The 17,145-nt window shown below is 38.8% G+C and overlaps 2 protein-coding genes across 2 annotated transcripts in view; both read left to right on the top strand.

The window, feature by feature from the left end:
- The window catches only part of LOC110050697 (anaphase-promoting complex subunit 2-like), a 26,845-nt gene continuing 9,700 nt past the window's right edge, over nucleotides 1–17,145 (top strand). Inside the window, exons 1-13 of the mRNA XM_089274501.1 lie at nucleotides 1–136; nucleotides 209–280; nucleotides 411–478; nucleotides 2,146–2,264; nucleotides 2,626–2,780; nucleotides 3,552–3,760; nucleotides 4,414–4,534; nucleotides 4,797–4,899; nucleotides 5,574–5,640; nucleotides 6,899–6,954; nucleotides 7,172–7,315; nucleotides 7,643–7,712; nucleotides 8,398–8,500. Coding sequence (XP_089130627.1) covers nucleotides 58–136; nucleotides 209–280; nucleotides 411–478; nucleotides 2,146–2,264; nucleotides 2,626–2,780; nucleotides 3,552–3,760; nucleotides 4,414–4,534; nucleotides 4,797–4,899; nucleotides 5,574–5,640; nucleotides 6,899–6,954; nucleotides 7,172–7,315; nucleotides 7,643–7,712; nucleotides 8,398–8,500 — 1,366 coding nt within the window. The 5' untranslated portion in view covers nucleotides 1–57. The remainder of the gene's footprint in view (nucleotides 137–208; nucleotides 281–410; nucleotides 479–2,145; nucleotides 2,265–2,625; nucleotides 2,781–3,551; nucleotides 3,761–4,413; nucleotides 4,535–4,796; nucleotides 4,900–5,573; nucleotides 5,641–6,898; nucleotides 6,955–7,171; nucleotides 7,316–7,642; nucleotides 7,713–8,397; nucleotides 8,501–17,145) is intronic.
- On the top strand, nucleotides 13,108–16,422 carry LOC149102093 (uncharacterized). The gene is made up of 4 exons (XM_089275238.1): nucleotides 13,108–13,291; nucleotides 13,377–13,595; nucleotides 14,402–14,602; nucleotides 15,150–16,422. The coding sequence occupies exons 1-4, from the start codon at nucleotides 13,108–13,110 to the stop codon at nucleotides 16,079–16,081; spliced, it is 1,536 nt and encodes a 511-aa protein (XP_089131364.1). The 3' UTR covers nucleotides 16,082–16,422.

Here is a 17,145-nt window from a genome sequence, read left to right on the forward strand (position 1 = left end):
CACGGGGAAAGTTATAACCGAGGAGGCCTGAGTAGAGCCTGAGGAGGCGAAAACAAAATGGCGGCTGGCGGGAATGTTGAAGTCGTTTGGAGCAACCTAATCAGCTACCTGGCGCCCGAGTCTTCCCAAGTACTTGGTATTACATATGTATAACGGATAAAATGCTTGTATTTTCAATGAAGTGAATAATTGTTGCGGCCTCTTTCAGGAACTTCAAATTCTTTGGAACAGTTTAGGCAAAACCCAGTTGTTTTCGCTCGATTACGAGAGTGGTTCCTGGGTAAGTTATAGAACAGGGGCTAACTTATCCAATAAGGCTCGTGGATTGTCTTTGACTTAGTTCACTCTGATAATTTAATACACACAAATAACAGAGTGAATAAACTTTAACTTGTTTTGTTTCATCTCAGAAAAATGTCAGAAAGATTTGAAAGAAAAATTTTGTCCACAATTTTGGTCAAATGTCCAGCACAGTGAGGTGAGCTTAAATAACATGTTTTACCACAATTGCCACTTATCTCGCAATCCGATTGGCTAATTTGCCGTTTTCGATAAGAGTCCAGACAATGCTGCTCATGTCAATGTGTCACCCTCTTGATCGCGCACTGAAAAAAACATTTTCTTTGAAGTTGATATTGTGGTAAAAAAACAAATCGAAAGTGGTTTAGAGTTGTCAGTACTCTTATCGACAACGATTTGTGTCATCACAGTGGTCAAAATTTGACCACTGTGATGACGTATATTGTTGTTGATAAGAGTGCAGACAACACTAAACCACATTCAATTTGTTAACTTTACATGCTGACATGGAATGTTGCAATTACTCAACTACTTTAAGGTGGCTTACTACAGTTTTTTGGATACTAGTAGCACACGCCATGATTGCTTGCCAGATGTCAGTATTAATCGTGCGTGCACAAATGATGCAAGCAATCCTAAGAAGAAAGAAAAACCACTTCAGCACTTGAAAGGCGCTAAATGATCACTTCAGTATACGTAGCAATAGTTTCAAGCTCCATTCAAACATGTGTTTGAGACTAGGGCCAAAAAAATGTGACAAAAAGCCTCGATAAACAACCAGTAAAAGAGCTCTAAATTACTCTTGCTTTCTTGCACGCGAAACATGGCGTCAGATGAGCGCATGCTTAAATAAAAGGCATGCGCAATTCAATTCTCGTCCAAGGTTGTAAAAGCCAGTCTTTGATTGAGGATTGCTTGAAAACCTACCGTACAACCCATGATGAAATTTTCACAGTCGATTTGTAGGGGTGAATCACGTTTAGAACCAAAATTTTGAAAAAATCTGTAAGGCAGATTTTGAGCTGTTTTTGATTTCACATTTTCTAAGTTTGCAAAAAATCTATCTTACAGATTTTTATTTTACCTTGCATGAATGTTAAATCAGAGCCAGTTTCCTATTCCTGAAATTTTGAGGCAGGGTCATATGGGTAGATTTTGAGAAAAAAAAGTTGATTTAACCTACTAGTGCCCAGTCTCTCCTTAGGTACTCGGTCGTTCATTTTGGCCATTTGTTGACATTTAACTGTTTAAGTTTCACATAGAATGGTTAAAGACTTAAATAAACAGTAAATAGAGAAAGGAAAAACATTTTTCACAAGAGTTAGAAGTTAGGCTGTTATAATCCATCAGAACTGTAGTAAGCCACCTTAAGGCTACATCCTCAAGTGCTCGAGAGTTATAGTAGGGGCCGTTTGTCCTGAATGGTGTTGCAGCTCTTGTTGTCAAAGGTTCCCCCACCTTACCCTACCCTCTGTTTTTTCATTCCACTGATCTACGTGTAATTAGTGTTGACAGGTGCCAGGAGTGGGGCTCATGGCTGAGTTGCAGTGATTTGCAAGCCTTGGAGTCAGTACTCTGCCTGGGCTGGCTGGACACAGTGGAAGCCCCTAGATACCCCAAGCACCCATCTTCTGTTCAAGCAAGGCAGCTGTTTAATCAGTTACAGTAGAGTGGTTTTCAATTGAGTGTCGTAAAACCAAAACCAAACCAATTACTTACCAATTAGACTACTCAGCCTATCTCAAATCATAGTAAAACCAAAACCAAAACCAAAGTAATTGCCTGATTACTTTCGACACTCAGTTCAAAACCGCTCTATAACTTGTGGATGGTTTGTTTTACAAGGTTGAAGGTAAAGGATTCAAGACCCTGCTCAATGCAGTAAGTAATCTTCATAGAGGTTTATCAGCTTACAAGCCATTTGTGGAACTACTTCAGTCATTATCAGGAACATTACCATTAAGGTACATTATGCCACATTTATCTCAATTTATCATATATTTGTTAAGCATTTTTTTTGAGAGAGTTTTCAGGGTGCAAAGAAAACAAATTTTCACCCTTTGCTCTTTGGGCAAGCGTAAGCTATGATGTTTTATCTCAAAAATCATTCTCACTAACCAGTCTCCAATAAGGTTGTCTCTTTAGTACTTTTGTAATTTGAACTTTCACAAAAATTTACCCAGGCAAGAAGCCATTAACCTGATTGGAAAATCCACTGGTCCCAGGCTATCAGATAGGACTCTATTTGCATACCAGTTGGTTAATACCTTAATATTTACAAAATATTTATGCTGTGTTCAGTAAATGGGTTTTATTTCCTTTTAGGAATCTCAATTTGCAATTTGAGGGACTTCTAAAGGCAGTTATCTTTTGTGATATACCTGAACAGTTCAAACATATGGTGCACGCCTTCTATAGTCAAGCATTTCAAGCATATCAGTCAATAAACAGGAAAGAAAGTGGAAAAATGGATACATCAGGTATTGCTAAGAATGTTTGTCTTTAGCTTGTGTTGTATGGTGTCTTTTCACATACAGCTGTATTGAGCTGTGTATAATGTGATTTAATTTAACCATCAGATTATCAGCTCCAGATTTCTATGGGGTGATAGTTGATAAGATCAAAGAGGCAAAGGCCTCATTAATTAGGGGTTTCATTAAGGGCCAGCTGCAGGGCAAATTAACTTGCTGCGAGGATGATTTTGCCTGCCTGGTTTGATGATGTAGAATAAACGTTTTTTTATAAGGAAGTTAAGTTCAAAAAGGTTTGCATGCCTGTGGAAACCATTTGTCCTGCTTCTGAAAACGTTAATGGAACCCCTGCATTAACTATCAACTTGAAGATATCAAGAGTGAATGAATATCTAATTGTGGTTGCAGAATTTTAACTAAATTTCAGACAAATAATGATTTCCAATGCATTTTTCTACATCTGAGTTACCATTAAGCTTTATGCTTTAGCAAAATCCTACTTGGATTGAATTATCATTGGAAAGTTACTGTGCAGCTGTATAAAAAATGTACTTGCTCTTTCGAAATTGCAAATTTAATTTTATTTGGGTTGTAAGCTACTTAAAATTTTCTAGAGGCCTGGTGGGTTGTTAGAATAATAATTATTATTATGGTTCATTCTGGCTGTTGTGACCAGCTATGTTACATTCTCAACATTGACTGAAATATATTGTTGAAGTTATGCAGTGACTTTGAGTGGTGATTGGATTTCTTGATTTTCATGTTGCTTTCAAATGGAAGGTACATCTTCAACCGGTATTGAAGATGACGATGAAGGGGAAGAAGATGATGTGGAATCATTAACTTGTGTTGGTTGTGCAGAAGAGAAGGACTGTTGTCATTGTGCAAAGATCATTGAAGGATTTTCACAACTCAATTCACAGCTTCATTCTCTCGGATTGATGAAAAAAGTTGCTGAACCAGCTTTCCTGTCAGTTATTCACAGTGAGGTAAATTCATGGTATTTATATATAGACACTAACACTTTGGATGCACCATATGTCTGTGATGGTCACTGTTTGGAGTTAATTTAGTCAATTCACAGGACATAAATAAATACACAAATATACCCTGAGCCTTTTTAGTAGTCCATAATGATGTGTTACGGTGTATCAGAGCTCAAAATAAACTTGAATTTCAGCTTGCCCTTTGGACAAGCAGCTCTCAAATTGTGCTTGCCCTGGGCAAGTCTTGGTGTGCTCTTTTTTCTTAAGTTGCCAGACAACTTGCCCATCGGGCAAGTGAGAATGAAAAGTTGCTTGTCTGGCGGGAAAGACAACCAGACAGCACTTTTTTTTGAGCCCTGGTGTATTACAAGTGTATCGTAATATTAACTTTAAACCCTTGGAAATGTACTATACTGCCTGGACTGGTCTACATACAGTCAATTCTTACACCATCAAAAATAACCATTTATTAATAAATAAAGATAGGTTACATGATTGTACAGTACAATGTTCTGTAGTTATAATGACCAGAAAAAATGATCAATAATTTAATCTTAGTTGCATTTACCTGTCAGTGAGCGTATTTTGATTTGTGTGGAATTTATTATCTACTTCTTGTCTTTGTTATTAAACGAAATTTATACCCAACATTTTAGATTCAAAGGAGAATTGAAGAAAAGTGCAAGGGTGAATTTGAGTCTTCCTTTCTTGCTTCCTTGTTACACTGGATTGATGCTGAGCTGTGTGGTTGGCTGTTGTTGATTTTTCGAACTCAAGGTATGATATCCTTTCCTTTTTGGAGCAGGAGATTAAACGTTTTAGTTCCAAAATGGAATTATAGTTTTGCCAGCTGGTCCAATTTTTGGGGTGGTGCTGGAAAACTTGTCATCATCTGTAGTGCTGCTTATTAAGTAACATGACGTTCAAACATCTGTTACCGACAAGTGTATTTTCTCACCTCAATGATCAAGCAGACAAGCTAACACATTCAGCTAATTGTAGCAAATGTTTCAGAGTATGGCTTTTTTTGTTTTAATAGGCAGTGATGCCACTTCAGATTCCAGGACAACAAGTACAGTGTCACTGGATGACTGGAAACCCAAACTGCAATACTTTATGTACAAGTCTTTTGCTGACCTAAGGTAGTCTTAGCTTTGTTTATATTTTCCCAAATTATTTACATTTTCTGGCAGTAATAATTATTTAGTAGCCATCACCAAAACCAACAGTCAATATTTGGATCATGTGTACTAAAGGCATCCATGGTGTGGTGATTGATACCCTCCATTGACCCTTGAGTCGATCAACACTGGATGACATCTCAATCGAGACTCTGCCGACACTCAGTCGACACTAGATCAACTTCTTGAATGACACTCAATCGACAGTTGGTCGACAGTCAGTCAATAGTTGCCCGAGTGTCAACTGACTCATATGCATCAACGGACACATGATGGCATGTCTGCAAAAATTAGTCAACTCTCGACCAACTGTCTACTGAGATGTCAATAAAGTGTTGATCAAGTGTTAACTGAGGTGTTGAGCGAGTGCTGAGCGAGGGTCGATCAGGGTGTTGAGTGAGGGTATCAATCGAGGGTATCGATGGACACTCGACTGCAGATGCCTTTAGTATGTATGGTCCCAAAATTCAGTAAGTCAGTGGCCATTATAAGTGTTAGTGCCCTTAATGACCACTCTGCATGTAATTTGTTCAAATTATTGAATTCTGGTACACTTTTAAATTATAATAATAATTTTCTTTCCAAAGAAAATGAACATTGTGAAATATAATTTGGCTTCCTTCTTTAATGCACAGAATCAGTGAGTTGTTCACCATAATAGTGGAATATCCAGACTCTCTTCCTGCTATCCAAGATCTAAAGGTGACTAGTAGAATTCTACTTGTATACTAACACAAATGCTGTAATCTGATTGGCTGAGCCATTGCACACTATCAGCCATTAGTGTGTAGTGGCTTCGGTGGTTGACGAAATTGCAACGTTTCCTTGTTTCATCAAAGTTTTGAAAGAACATTTAGAAACAAATGAATGAACAAAAATCTTGAGGAGGTGAAAAGGAGGGCATTTATGGTTTCTTGAATTAAAAAAGCTCAGACCTTTTAAAAGAAACTGGTAAGCACACGTACACAACTGCAAATGTCAAATTAACAATTAATTCAGTCCTCACGAATTCTCTGAAGCATGAAGTTAATGCTAAGACCAGAAATAATTGGAATTGTTATTTGAAGGAAATTTCAGTCAGAATTCTACTAATTAAAAATAATTAATACATTATTCGTCCTTTATTTCTATGAGGCAGTGGCTGATTTGCCCTTCGGTCTCATCAACTATCACCTCATAGAAATCTTGAGCTCATAATCTAATCGTTAAGTAGAAGACTTCATGTTTTCATGAAAACAATGTGCTTGTATAGAGGCACAGTGACTATCTACATGTTTCTCGAACATGTGGAAAAGAACTTTAGAAGAAGGTTTAGCTAACTCTTTGTAATTACAAAACCTGTATGTTGTTTGGCATTATTTTTTAAAACAAAGTTAGTGCCAGAGCTCTACTCTCTGGGCTGTTTTTTTGTTTACAGTTGTTCATTCCTGTTTCTAAGCTTCATGACTGATTCATTTTTCTAGGTATATTTATGTAAATTAAAATGTGGGAGGCCCCGTGGCCTAATGGTTAGTGCACAGGATAGAGCCATCTGGGTTTGAGGCCTGGTTGGGGTTATTACATTGTATTCTTGGGCAGTCACTTTACTCTCACAGTGCCTCTCCAAGTCCCTAGTCATTGAATGTTATAGAAACAGGATAAGCTCTGGTAGCACTCACCACTTGGCCCGATGAAGACTTTACCTTAAGTTTATGTAACTTTAATAAAGAATCCCACAAACCCTCTGTGACTCAAAATATATTTCCCTAAATTATCTGCAGTTCTAACTAAAGGACATAGGATCAATACCTGCAAGTTTTGAAGCACATCCAATATTTCTGTCGTACTATTATTTTTGCATGCTCAATGTGTGAGTGGTGTAAAGATAACATTGACATGACTGAGTCCATAGGACAGTAATTGGCATAGATACTGTTGTTTTTGTTATATTGTAGTTCATTTATACTCTCTGTCATTCTAGGAGTGTTTAGAAGTCACAGACCAAAGAAAAGAGCTTGTAGTGTCTCTGCGATCAGCGTAAGTAGTTCACTTTTATTAATAGCTCCATAAATTCAATGATAATATTTCCATAAACATATTTCAACTATCTGCTGTAAAATATCTTTTTTCATGAATGAGTTAGTTTCATTAAGGGAAGGTTAAACTTCACCTGGAGTATAAACTAAGACTTACAGGTAGAGGGTGGTGCAACAATAAGTTAATGTCAATGTAACATAATTACTATTTAATATAGATTTGAGAGGCGTCTCCTGCATCCTGGTGCAAATACATCTGATATCCTGACTCAGTATGTCTCGGCCATTAGAGCTCTTCATGTTCTGGATCCAGCTGGAGTCATTCTAGAAAATGTTTGTACACCTGTGAGACAATATCTCAGGTAATAAAGACATATGATTGTGTGCCCTGTTGTCATCATTATCAAAATTATTTTGACTGTAAAGTAACTTCAATCGCTTTTTGATATTGTTGTGCTTACTTAATTTCCCAGTGAACAAGGTAAAGACGAAGGTTGTACAACTATACAAGAACAAAGGATATTAAATGATTTAATTGTCCAGATGATAGCTCTCTGTAGACTTTGTTAATGGTGCAGTGTGCAGGTTAATTTGTAAAGTTAATTTTATTACACAGTAGTTGTTACAAGTGAAAGGAAGACATTTCTATCTTCATGTAACCACTATTTTGATCATTTTATGTTTGTTAGAACACGTGAGGATACTGTACGCTGTATTGTGACAAGTTTGACAGATGAAAACAGCACAGAACTTGCAGAGGTGACAGCAAATAAAAATTTTATTGGCAGTTATAAGCTGCATGAAGTATCATTGCATGTTACTTTAGAACTTATTATTTTGTACAATGCTGAGTTTTGTCAGAACAGGGTTTTCAAAAGATAGTGTACTGTAAATCCTCGAATTAGCACCCCCCCCCCCCTCGAATAAGTGCCCCCTTTGAATAAGCGCCCCTCCTATCGGCCAAAATTTGAAATAAGCACCCTCTTTGAATAAGCGCCCCCCCCCTCGCCTCCCCCCATTTTGTGGGCAAATAACGAGACAACAAAGGATGTATAGTTTTCGTCGTGTAGTATTAGATTTGTATATTGTTTCAGTCTGTGAACATGTTAAGTGAACACGTTGAACACTTTAAGTACTAACGGTGCCGTGATTTAAACTTTAGGATCATAAAGATCAGCTCTTTATGTCGATAAACAGCTTATGTTTTTGTTTACGCGCAGATGATGTATTGAAAAAATTGATCATGTCAAGCCACTATTTGGGAAAAATTAAATAAGCGCCCCGCCTCGAATAAGCGCCCCCCTCGAATAAGCACCCCCCATTTTCTCCTAAATTTGAAATAAGTGCCCTGGGCGCTAATTCGAAGAATTACAGTGTGCAGTGTCATGAAAAGATACAATGCATTTAGAATTTATGACTAATTTAGGTGTTGTCCTGTTTATAGGAATTAATGCGAGGAGATCCTCGTACCATTGATGACCAAGACGCTTGTGATAGTGAGGATGATGATGAGAACTGGATCCCAGCCCCAAGTGATGCAGACCCAGGTACACCAATGATGTTTACTTATTAGTTTTCAGACCAGCCTTCAACTAGTAATCAAATTAAATTAACTTTTAACTGCATGTTTATATGATACAATGGTCATCTTATTAATTCACTCACACACTCATCCTCATCGGGCCCGTGAAGACTCTTGAGGCCGGTCATCTTATTAATGGCCGAATTTATATCAGGGACAAATTATCCGTCTTCAGAAGACAAATTAGACATCTGAGACAGGTAATTAGTGTGCCTCAGACAGATAACTCGCCTAGGTTTAAATCCGGTGTTTAGACAAATTATCTGGCAAAATTTCTCTTGGGCTAATTCGTACGCTGAAAACTTGCTGACAGACAAATCAACTGAAGACGAATTTTGCCACATAATTTGGCGAAACACCAGATTAATACTTAGATGAGTTATCCATCTCAGGCGGCTGAATTAGTCCTGCTGTTAAGAGCCAAAAATAACCAGAATTGTTCATTTTTTGATAAAAGCATGAAACTTCCCAGGATTACTAACCTCTATGAGGTAAACATTTTCTGATATGGAGCCATCCCAAATTTACACCCACAAACATGCTACGCGCATGTCAATAAATGACGTCTTAGGCCTTTACATGGGAACGAGGCTGAGTTAAAATGCTTATTTCTGAGCCTTCTCAGGAGTTCTTGGTCTAGATTTCTTGCTTTTTAATATAAAAGCAACTTATAAAGTATCTGGGAGTCGAAAAATTTGTCACATGATTACTCACGTGACCATCATTTCAATAAACAATAAAATAATACCGAATATTGCATTAATACGATTAATTTTTATTTCTCTTCTTCTTTCTCGTTTTTCCTCGCAAATAGAATGAAGTAATCATTTTGAACATTACAAATACAGTCATCAGAGATTCAAACTCTGAAACTTGTGTTTCAGCATGCACAGTGTCATATTGGGTCTCTGCATCAAATCGAGGCTTGGACAAAGCATGGATCTATGTTGGCTATTGAGGTGATTGCTTATGGTGGCTCCCTATAGTTTTACGATTCATCCCTACATAGGACTAAAGCTCAAGTAATCTGCATGCACTCAAAGGAAAACGTCAGTGTTTTTCAATTTTTATGACGTCAACATGAGCACAAAAAGCAAAACTGACAGTGAATTTTCTCGCGTTTCCTTCGGTGAGTTTTTTTTTAATTTAGCTCAGTTGTAACCACATACAATTCCTATGAAATACCCTATTTCTGTTAAAATCTGTCAGAGCTAACTTGATATATTTAGAAGAATGAAAAAAATACAGAATATTGGAAAAACCGTCCAAACAACCTTGAGTTTTTATCAATTCGAAATGTCACGCAATATCATTTTCATGATGTGGCAAAGTGTGAAAACATTTCACCGAAGGAGAGTATAAATATTAAGGAGTTCAGGCCAAAATGAGGAATATATCTGCCTATTATTAGATGAGGTGTTGCCATGGTAACGGCCTTAATCCAAAAATTGACATCCAAAATATAAGCCTTATTTTAACAGTACCGATACTGGTAAATCTCTACAGGGAAAACTTTAAGAGAAATTAATTAAGTTTTCTTTTCTACCTCGCATTCCATAGGAAGGGTGTTCGTAAATACTCTAGGGAGCCACCTTAAGGACGTTCACAATAATTGTTTCTGCGCATCCTTACTGTGCACGCAAATTCACAAGCCACGTCATGCATGTAAGCGCGCGCTAAGTAAGAAAATAAGCAATGATAGGACAGATGGCCTACAGCTTTGCCTGGATTTAACGATCTTAGACGTTCGGTGACCCCTACTTTTCTTTCCAGAAACAGATTTTATTTACCATTATCTCCACATCGTCCAAAAATGAACAAAAAAATCAATGTGGGAAGTTAAAAAAAATACAAGATTTATATTTCTGTCCATGGGACATTGGATCCTACCATCTTGCGGCTGCAAGGCGCGTGAAACTATGGTGGCTAAATGCGAACTTGTTATTTAAGGAACCTCACCAGTTAACTAAACTCACTTAAAAGGTCCACTTAAACAATATTTGGCAGAGAACATTTCCTTTCAAAGATCTACTTGCAATATTTTTGGGCTTACAGACACTGTGGCCTTATTCGCTAACGAAGCCCGATTTTTTCAGAATTAGGGTGTTCTTTCGGGCATGTTCTCTCCAAAATGAATTTTCGCACGAACGTCCTTAAGTCTGGCTTAACGGGATATAACTAATTTCGGTGCGGATCTCATGGGAAAACTCTTGATTTGTTTAAATCATATTTAATTAATCGCACACAACGACGCTTCGTTAATGACTGTCTCTCTAACTTCACCACTCTTAAATATGGTGTGCCACAAGGAACCATCCTTGGTCCTCTTTTATTTCTAATTTACATTAACGATTTTCCTAACTGTCTATCGTTTAGCGTACCTAGAATGTATGCTGATGACACCCACATTACTTATGCTGGTTCTGATTTGTATCTGATTCAGTCTAGTCTATCTCACGACCCTGAAAAGCTAAGCAAATGGCTTGTGTCTAACAGACATACCTCGAACGCTACAAAAACGGAATTTATGTTGATTGCCCTTCAGGCAAAGATTAAGTACTCTATGTGATACACTCGAACTCTCCATTGATAATGTTCCGATTGAACAAGTTTCCTCTGTGAAATCACTCGGAGTATATATCAATGAAAATCTAACGTGACATTCCCACATTGATAAACTGTGTAAAAAGATCGCTTAGAACTGCAACTGGAGCCATAAAGCGAGTTAAGCCATTTGTGCCTCAATCTACTCTACTCTGCACATACAACTCACTAGTTCAACCTCACTTTGATTACTGCAGCCTAGTCGGTGTGATTGAGGCAAAACATTATCTAATAATGTACAAAAACCACAAAACTGTGCTGCATGAGTAATAAATTCATCGGGCTATGACGCTGATGTCGATTCCTTGTTTCACAAACTCAGCTGGAAAGACTTGCAATTTCAACACCAAATTCAGAAAGCTCTAATTAATGGATTTCAAGTCTTTAAACGGTCTGGTTCCCGAATATCTCACTTCTAAATTTGTAACGCGAAATGAATCAAATTATGCTCTGAGGGACTCGGTTAACAAACTTGTTGTTCCCTTTCTGAGAACTAACTACATGAAAAATAGTTTTAGTTACAGCAGCGCAACCCTTTGCAACAGCTTACCCTGTAACATTAGGGAGTTTGGTTCATTAAATCAATTTAAGAGCAGCTCCGCCTAAATATCGACTAAACCAGGAAATAGCCAAAAAATAAAATTTCTTCATACTCGCCCAGAATGAAGTTTTTAGGGTACTAGTTACAAAAATATTAGCTTAAGTTCGTTAAATCAATTAGTGTTTTTTTCACGAATTTTTTCTTCCCGATGCCCAAAATCGGCCGAAATCAATCGAAAATAGACTGCATATTCAGAGACTCGTAACCGCAAAAGTAGAGATTATCATTAAAAACTAATTGTACGTCGCATTTGTACTTTCTTTCTTGTATATTTAGAGCTATTTAGATCGCGATTTGATTAGAAATCAAATATTTCACGAAATTTTGAAAGCTTATGGCGCAACACAACTAAACGAGTAGTGAATATTTAGCCTATTTTCAACTGCTCAAAAGGCGTTCTGGTACACGGATTTCCCCAAAACGGCTTATGTAGTCTGAAAGAGCATGATTTCTTCTTCAAATTAGTGAAATAAAATTTTTGGGTAATTAAAATCGTGTACGCCGAGGACGCAAAGTAAATGCAGTTCTACTTCCTGAAAACGTGACCTTTGACCCAAGCGTCACGGACGCGATAACAACAATAGACAGTAGATGTTTCGTTAGTTTTAACATTTTCGAGTGAAGTCGGTCCGAAACAGTTACTGCAAGAAACTGGTAGACGAAAGAAATCTTATACTGTCTACGAAGGAGTCAAAAGTCACATTTTTGACACAATAACTTCGTTCGTTGAGAATCGAACATTAACGAGCTTCAATGAAATTTACGAAGTTGCGATGTGTTTTATCTAGCCGATACTCACCTGAATGTTTATATTTATAGCAGACTCGTTTTCTTGGAAAAACGTTCGGAAGGAACTGAATTCACATTTCGCAACCTTTGCAAGTACCAATGTTTAAATTCCCACCTGCCGAGCGCTGATAATCGTTCATCAGAGAAAAACAACCAAACTGCACTGTTGCCATTAGCAACTCCAAAATAACATTCTCTCAAAATGTAAAGTGAAATAATGTTGGATTATTGACTGCCTTTCAGGACTAAATTACAAACCAGATTCAAGCTTCATTACCTTTTAAAAATGCTTGACTTTATTTGTTTGCGTCGGCTTTATTCATTTATTTTGATACATTATTAAATTAAAGCAAGTTCACGTTCGAATATTGACAGGTGTCGCAAATTTTCGGATAAATGTAGATTTCAGCGTCGAAACAATTTGCTGAAGTTGCGGCAAGGTAACGACATAAAACAGTGATAACATGTATTGGCGCTTTCTGGATTTACTATCCTTGCCATTTTTGACATAAGAAAAGGAAAAGAGTTTCGGGTCTAAACAGTTTCGTGACTTACGTGGTGTGGGCTCTTTAAGCGCCATGGCGTCCTGTGGATATTCAAAGTATGTTGGGGGAGATTGCGGTGCGAGCCCAGAACGTTCGGCTACCGATCAGGTAGTAAGAATTGGTGACTGCAGCAAGGATATCAAGGACCATCTCAAATCATGCAGCGTTTCAGAATCTGCTTTGAATTCGGAAGCAAGACTTCTGCTGGCCCGGGCAGGTAAAGTTCAAAACTAGTCAACTATGTAACCTGCGGCATTAAATTTCACTTATCGGACGATTTCTTTCATTATTGTCAATGATAGGCATCTTTGATGAGAACGAGATCTCTTTGAATGTCACTATTTGCCCAAGACACCGCGATTCATTTGGGCTAAGGTGGCGAAGCAACCGGAAAACGTGCTCAATTCCAGATTCATGGGCAGCGCACAGGACTTCTCATGTGAAGGGTGAACGTGGAATAACCCTTGAACAGTCTCGTCGTCTCTTCAAGGCCAGCAACATCGTAACTCCGGTTGGTTCAAGTAAGCTGCGTGAAATCCTTGAGGGGAAATTAATCATCCTAGGCGCACCCTTTTCCTGGCTTTACAGGACAATATTTTTCAAGATGTAAACTTTAGGGAAGTAATAGCTAATAGCATTATATCTGGGGTCGGGGGGTGGGGGGTGGGGGAAGCGGCGGTAGGAAGGGTACAAATTTTAACAAGTTCCTCTTCTCGCGGAAGGTTATTTTTTACTTTGTAGAAAAATGTGTGGGATGGACTGGATAAAATTTTTAAGACAAAGTCCAAGCAGTCCAAGAATAAGTTAAATGCTCGTTGTAGCTTATAGAATTGTTGTGCGAAAAGAAAAGATACAGGGGCTACATTTTATTTTTCCTTTCTTCGTTGCGCAAGGGCGGGGGGGGGGGGGATAATTTCGAAACACCGCACTTTCATACCTCGAAGCCTCGCAATTTCTTTTATTCTTTTGCTGGCAATGTTCAAAAAAGCTCAATTAAAACAATGGTTAATTCTTTGACAGTCATATGTCCGCAATGTCGGAAGAGACTCGACAAGTACACTGATATCGAAGATTCTCCAGGAGCGCAAGCTGCAGCGTCCTTATACAAGCCAGAAGCAGCCGTCGACGTATGCCCCTCTCGATTGGATGAGGTAGGGATAAGACACGACTAACATACTGGCGAAGTAAAAGCCTGACAGCGACATTTAAACTAAACTACAACGAGCCCCGTCTGTTTAATTTACCATGCAACTCGTAGTTAAACCGAAGCTGTACATAAAGGCGAACGGCAAAAAATCCGCTATTACAAATAACTGAGCTAAATTAGGCATCGCTTCTCTTGAATTTTTATGGAGCGCATGCTGTCATTGTGAGACCTTTAAGCAAACCACAACAGTGTTATCGTATTATTTATATACCAATTGTATAAGCTTGATTAACAACCTACAGTACACGGGCACAACGATAACAGTATGGCGATCCTACAACGTCGGCAGTGGAAAGACAGTCGACAAACAACTACCAAAAGGTATTCACATGTAGTATTAACATGTCGTATTAATGAGAACAACAGGTTACAAGCATATGCTGTTGGCCACGCCCTCATTAGTTTCAGCTTATAATGAGCGTGATGAGTTAATAAGCAAATACGAACATCACTTCTTTGTTTTGAGGAATAAGTAGCTATACATTTTTTTGTTATGGCATAAAGGTCACCTTATTTGCGCAAAGGTAACTTCATACGCAAACGTTTACCGGCAGCCGGCTTTATCCCTTCCAGTAAGATTATACTCCACGAGAATACAGCTTGAGTTGAAATGCGGCTGTTTGAGGAACTTTGTACCAGAATAGCGTGTTTTTTTGCAAAACAAATAGGGTGTTCATTACCAGTTAACCAACTTGCTTTTTCAGCGTGCGCTGTTTGCATACAATCGCTGAACTTCGTGCTACACCTACCAACAGACAAATTTCTTCTCGTGGGGAAAGAAAAAGAGTAATGGCGCGAGCTGCTTCCTGTTGTTTTATTTATTATTCATTTGTTGATTTAACATTTTTTTTTTTTGGCTTGGTTTCAGCCACAACCAGTTTCAGTGGCACGTTACAACAAACATTTTCATCGGGGAACTTTGTGGATTGCAGCAAGGGGGTGCGTCAGACACGCAGCCAGAAGTCTTCAGATGAACATTCTCTTTCTGAAGTGCCAGAGACAGCAGAGGGAGATGCAGGGGTAGGTGTTTTCCAGTGTCCCAGTGAAGGATGTATCAAGGTCTATCAAAGATACTCAGCCCTTGAAAAGCACCTGTCATACGAAAAGTGTGAATTGCTCCCAGAGAAAGCCACACTTCTTGACCAAGCGAAAGAAATGTACCATCTTAAATTAACTGAAGGAAGGAGCGCAGGAGCGACAAGCCATGATGAGAGAACCGTTCCTCGGGAACTTGCCGCAAATACCAGTCAGCTGGCGAGAGGTTGGGCGTTGAAGCAAACAAAAAAATCCGGGCGCCTCAGTGAAACCCAAAAGAAGTACCTTAATGAAAAGTTTAGTATCGGGCAGCAAACCGGTCACAAAGTGGATCCACTGTCGGTAGCTCGCGACATGCGCTACGCCAAAAATGCCATGGGTAACCGGCTGTTCACCCGAGATGAATTCCTAAGTGCACAACAAATACAGTCCTACTTTTGTCGGCAAGCTGGGAAACTACGCCATCAACATGCAGAGGATGACAGTAGTGATCGCGAGGCTGCTGTCGACCAACAGCAGTATTGGGACACTCGGACAGAAGTTCTACGAGAAGTTCAGCTCCAGCATCCTATCACTTATGACAATCTTGATCTTTGCGCCTTGTATCATGCGAACAGGCTGAATCAGCTTAGTGTTACCGTGTTAAAGTACATTTGTGAATACTTCGATATAAACAAGGAGCAACTAACGCTTCGCAGGAAGACGCCTTATATTAGTCTTATAGGCAAACTAGTACAGTCATGCTCATGTCATGAACAGCAGTAACAAGTATTTCAAGAAGCAAGGTCAGTAGGAAGGGAACCCCTGAGTTCCCCCTCGCAACTAGCTTTTTTTGCGCGTAATTAAGCTGTTTCTGGTCTAACAGCCTGTGAATGGTCCATGTGTTTTCATTATTTTTACTACAACCGAGTAAATGTCGTCTCATCGAGTCAGAGAGAAACAGTTTCTCGCTAGTTTGAAGTCAGAAATCTTGTTTCAGCAAAGGGTTCGGAGTATTGTCAGAGAAAAAAAAAAAACTCGGTTTGTTTGCGAGTTGTATGGTACTATAAACAGACAGGGTTCGTTGTAGTTTAGTTTAAACGCCACTGTCAGGCTTTGACTTAGTCCATATGTTGGTCGTGTCTTATCCTTACCTCATTCAATTGATAGGGGCATACATCGGCGGCTGCTCTGTTCTAGCTTGCTTCTGGCTGACTATGAAAAAAATTATTATTGCTTCAATTAGCTATTTCGCAGATTGCCAGCAAAAGAATAAAGCCTGGTTCTCATATCCTGCCGACCTACCTGCGACGTAGTCGCCGGTTGCAACTGACAACGTTCGACGTTCGGCAGCGAAATGCAAATCGAATCGGCGCAATTTCCAACCACTTCAAATGTAAATATGGATCGTACGGGTCTGACGGTACTTGATATGTGAACACAGCCAACGGAGATACTTGTAATCTGGCCGTATTACCATATCATCTCTTCCAAAACCAGACTTTTCTTTATATTCTTGGAGAAGTTTGTTCAGATGTTGTTGTATTTTTGTTGAGCGGAAGCAACGTCAATCTTCAGTGTATTAGCGACTGCTTGCCAAGCATTTTTCTTTACTCGTTGGTCTTTATACTCATGACAGTACTTGTCACATGTAGCCCGGTACGTTCTCATTTCGTCCATTAACATACGGTTGCTTGCTACATCCTCACATGTGACTTATCGACTTATCCGCCATTTTGAAAGTAAGGAATTGTGGGAGAAATCGAGTTGTTACGTCATACATTGCGTCTGCAGTTGTTGTCTTCATCGCCGACGGCTGCTCAGCTACACTTCGCAGGTAAGACGGCGGT

The sequence above is a fragment of the Orbicella faveolata genome, unplaced genomic scaffold, assembly GCF_042242905.1.
Source record: "Orbicella faveolata isolate gen_17 unplaced genomic scaffold, um_ofav_v1 contig_36, whole genome shotgun sequence".
NCBI lineage: Eukaryota > Metazoa > Cnidaria > Anthozoa > Scleractinia > Merulinidae > Orbicella > Orbicella faveolata.

Excerpts from the sequence above, each read along its gene's own strand:
- LOC149102093 (XM_089275238.1), top strand. The coding sequence starts at position 13,108 with ATGGCGTCCTGTGGATATTCAAAGTATGTTGGGGGAGATTGCGGTGCG. Across the intron at positions 13,292-13,376 it reads ACTTCTGCTGGCCCGGGCAG|GCATCTTTGATGAGAACGAG; the intron begins GTAAAGTTCAAA and ends TGTCAATGATAG. Across the intron at positions 14,603-15,149 it reads CGACAAACAACTACCAAAAG|CCACAACCAGTTTCAGTGGC; the intron begins GTATTCACATGT and ends GCTTGGTTTCAG.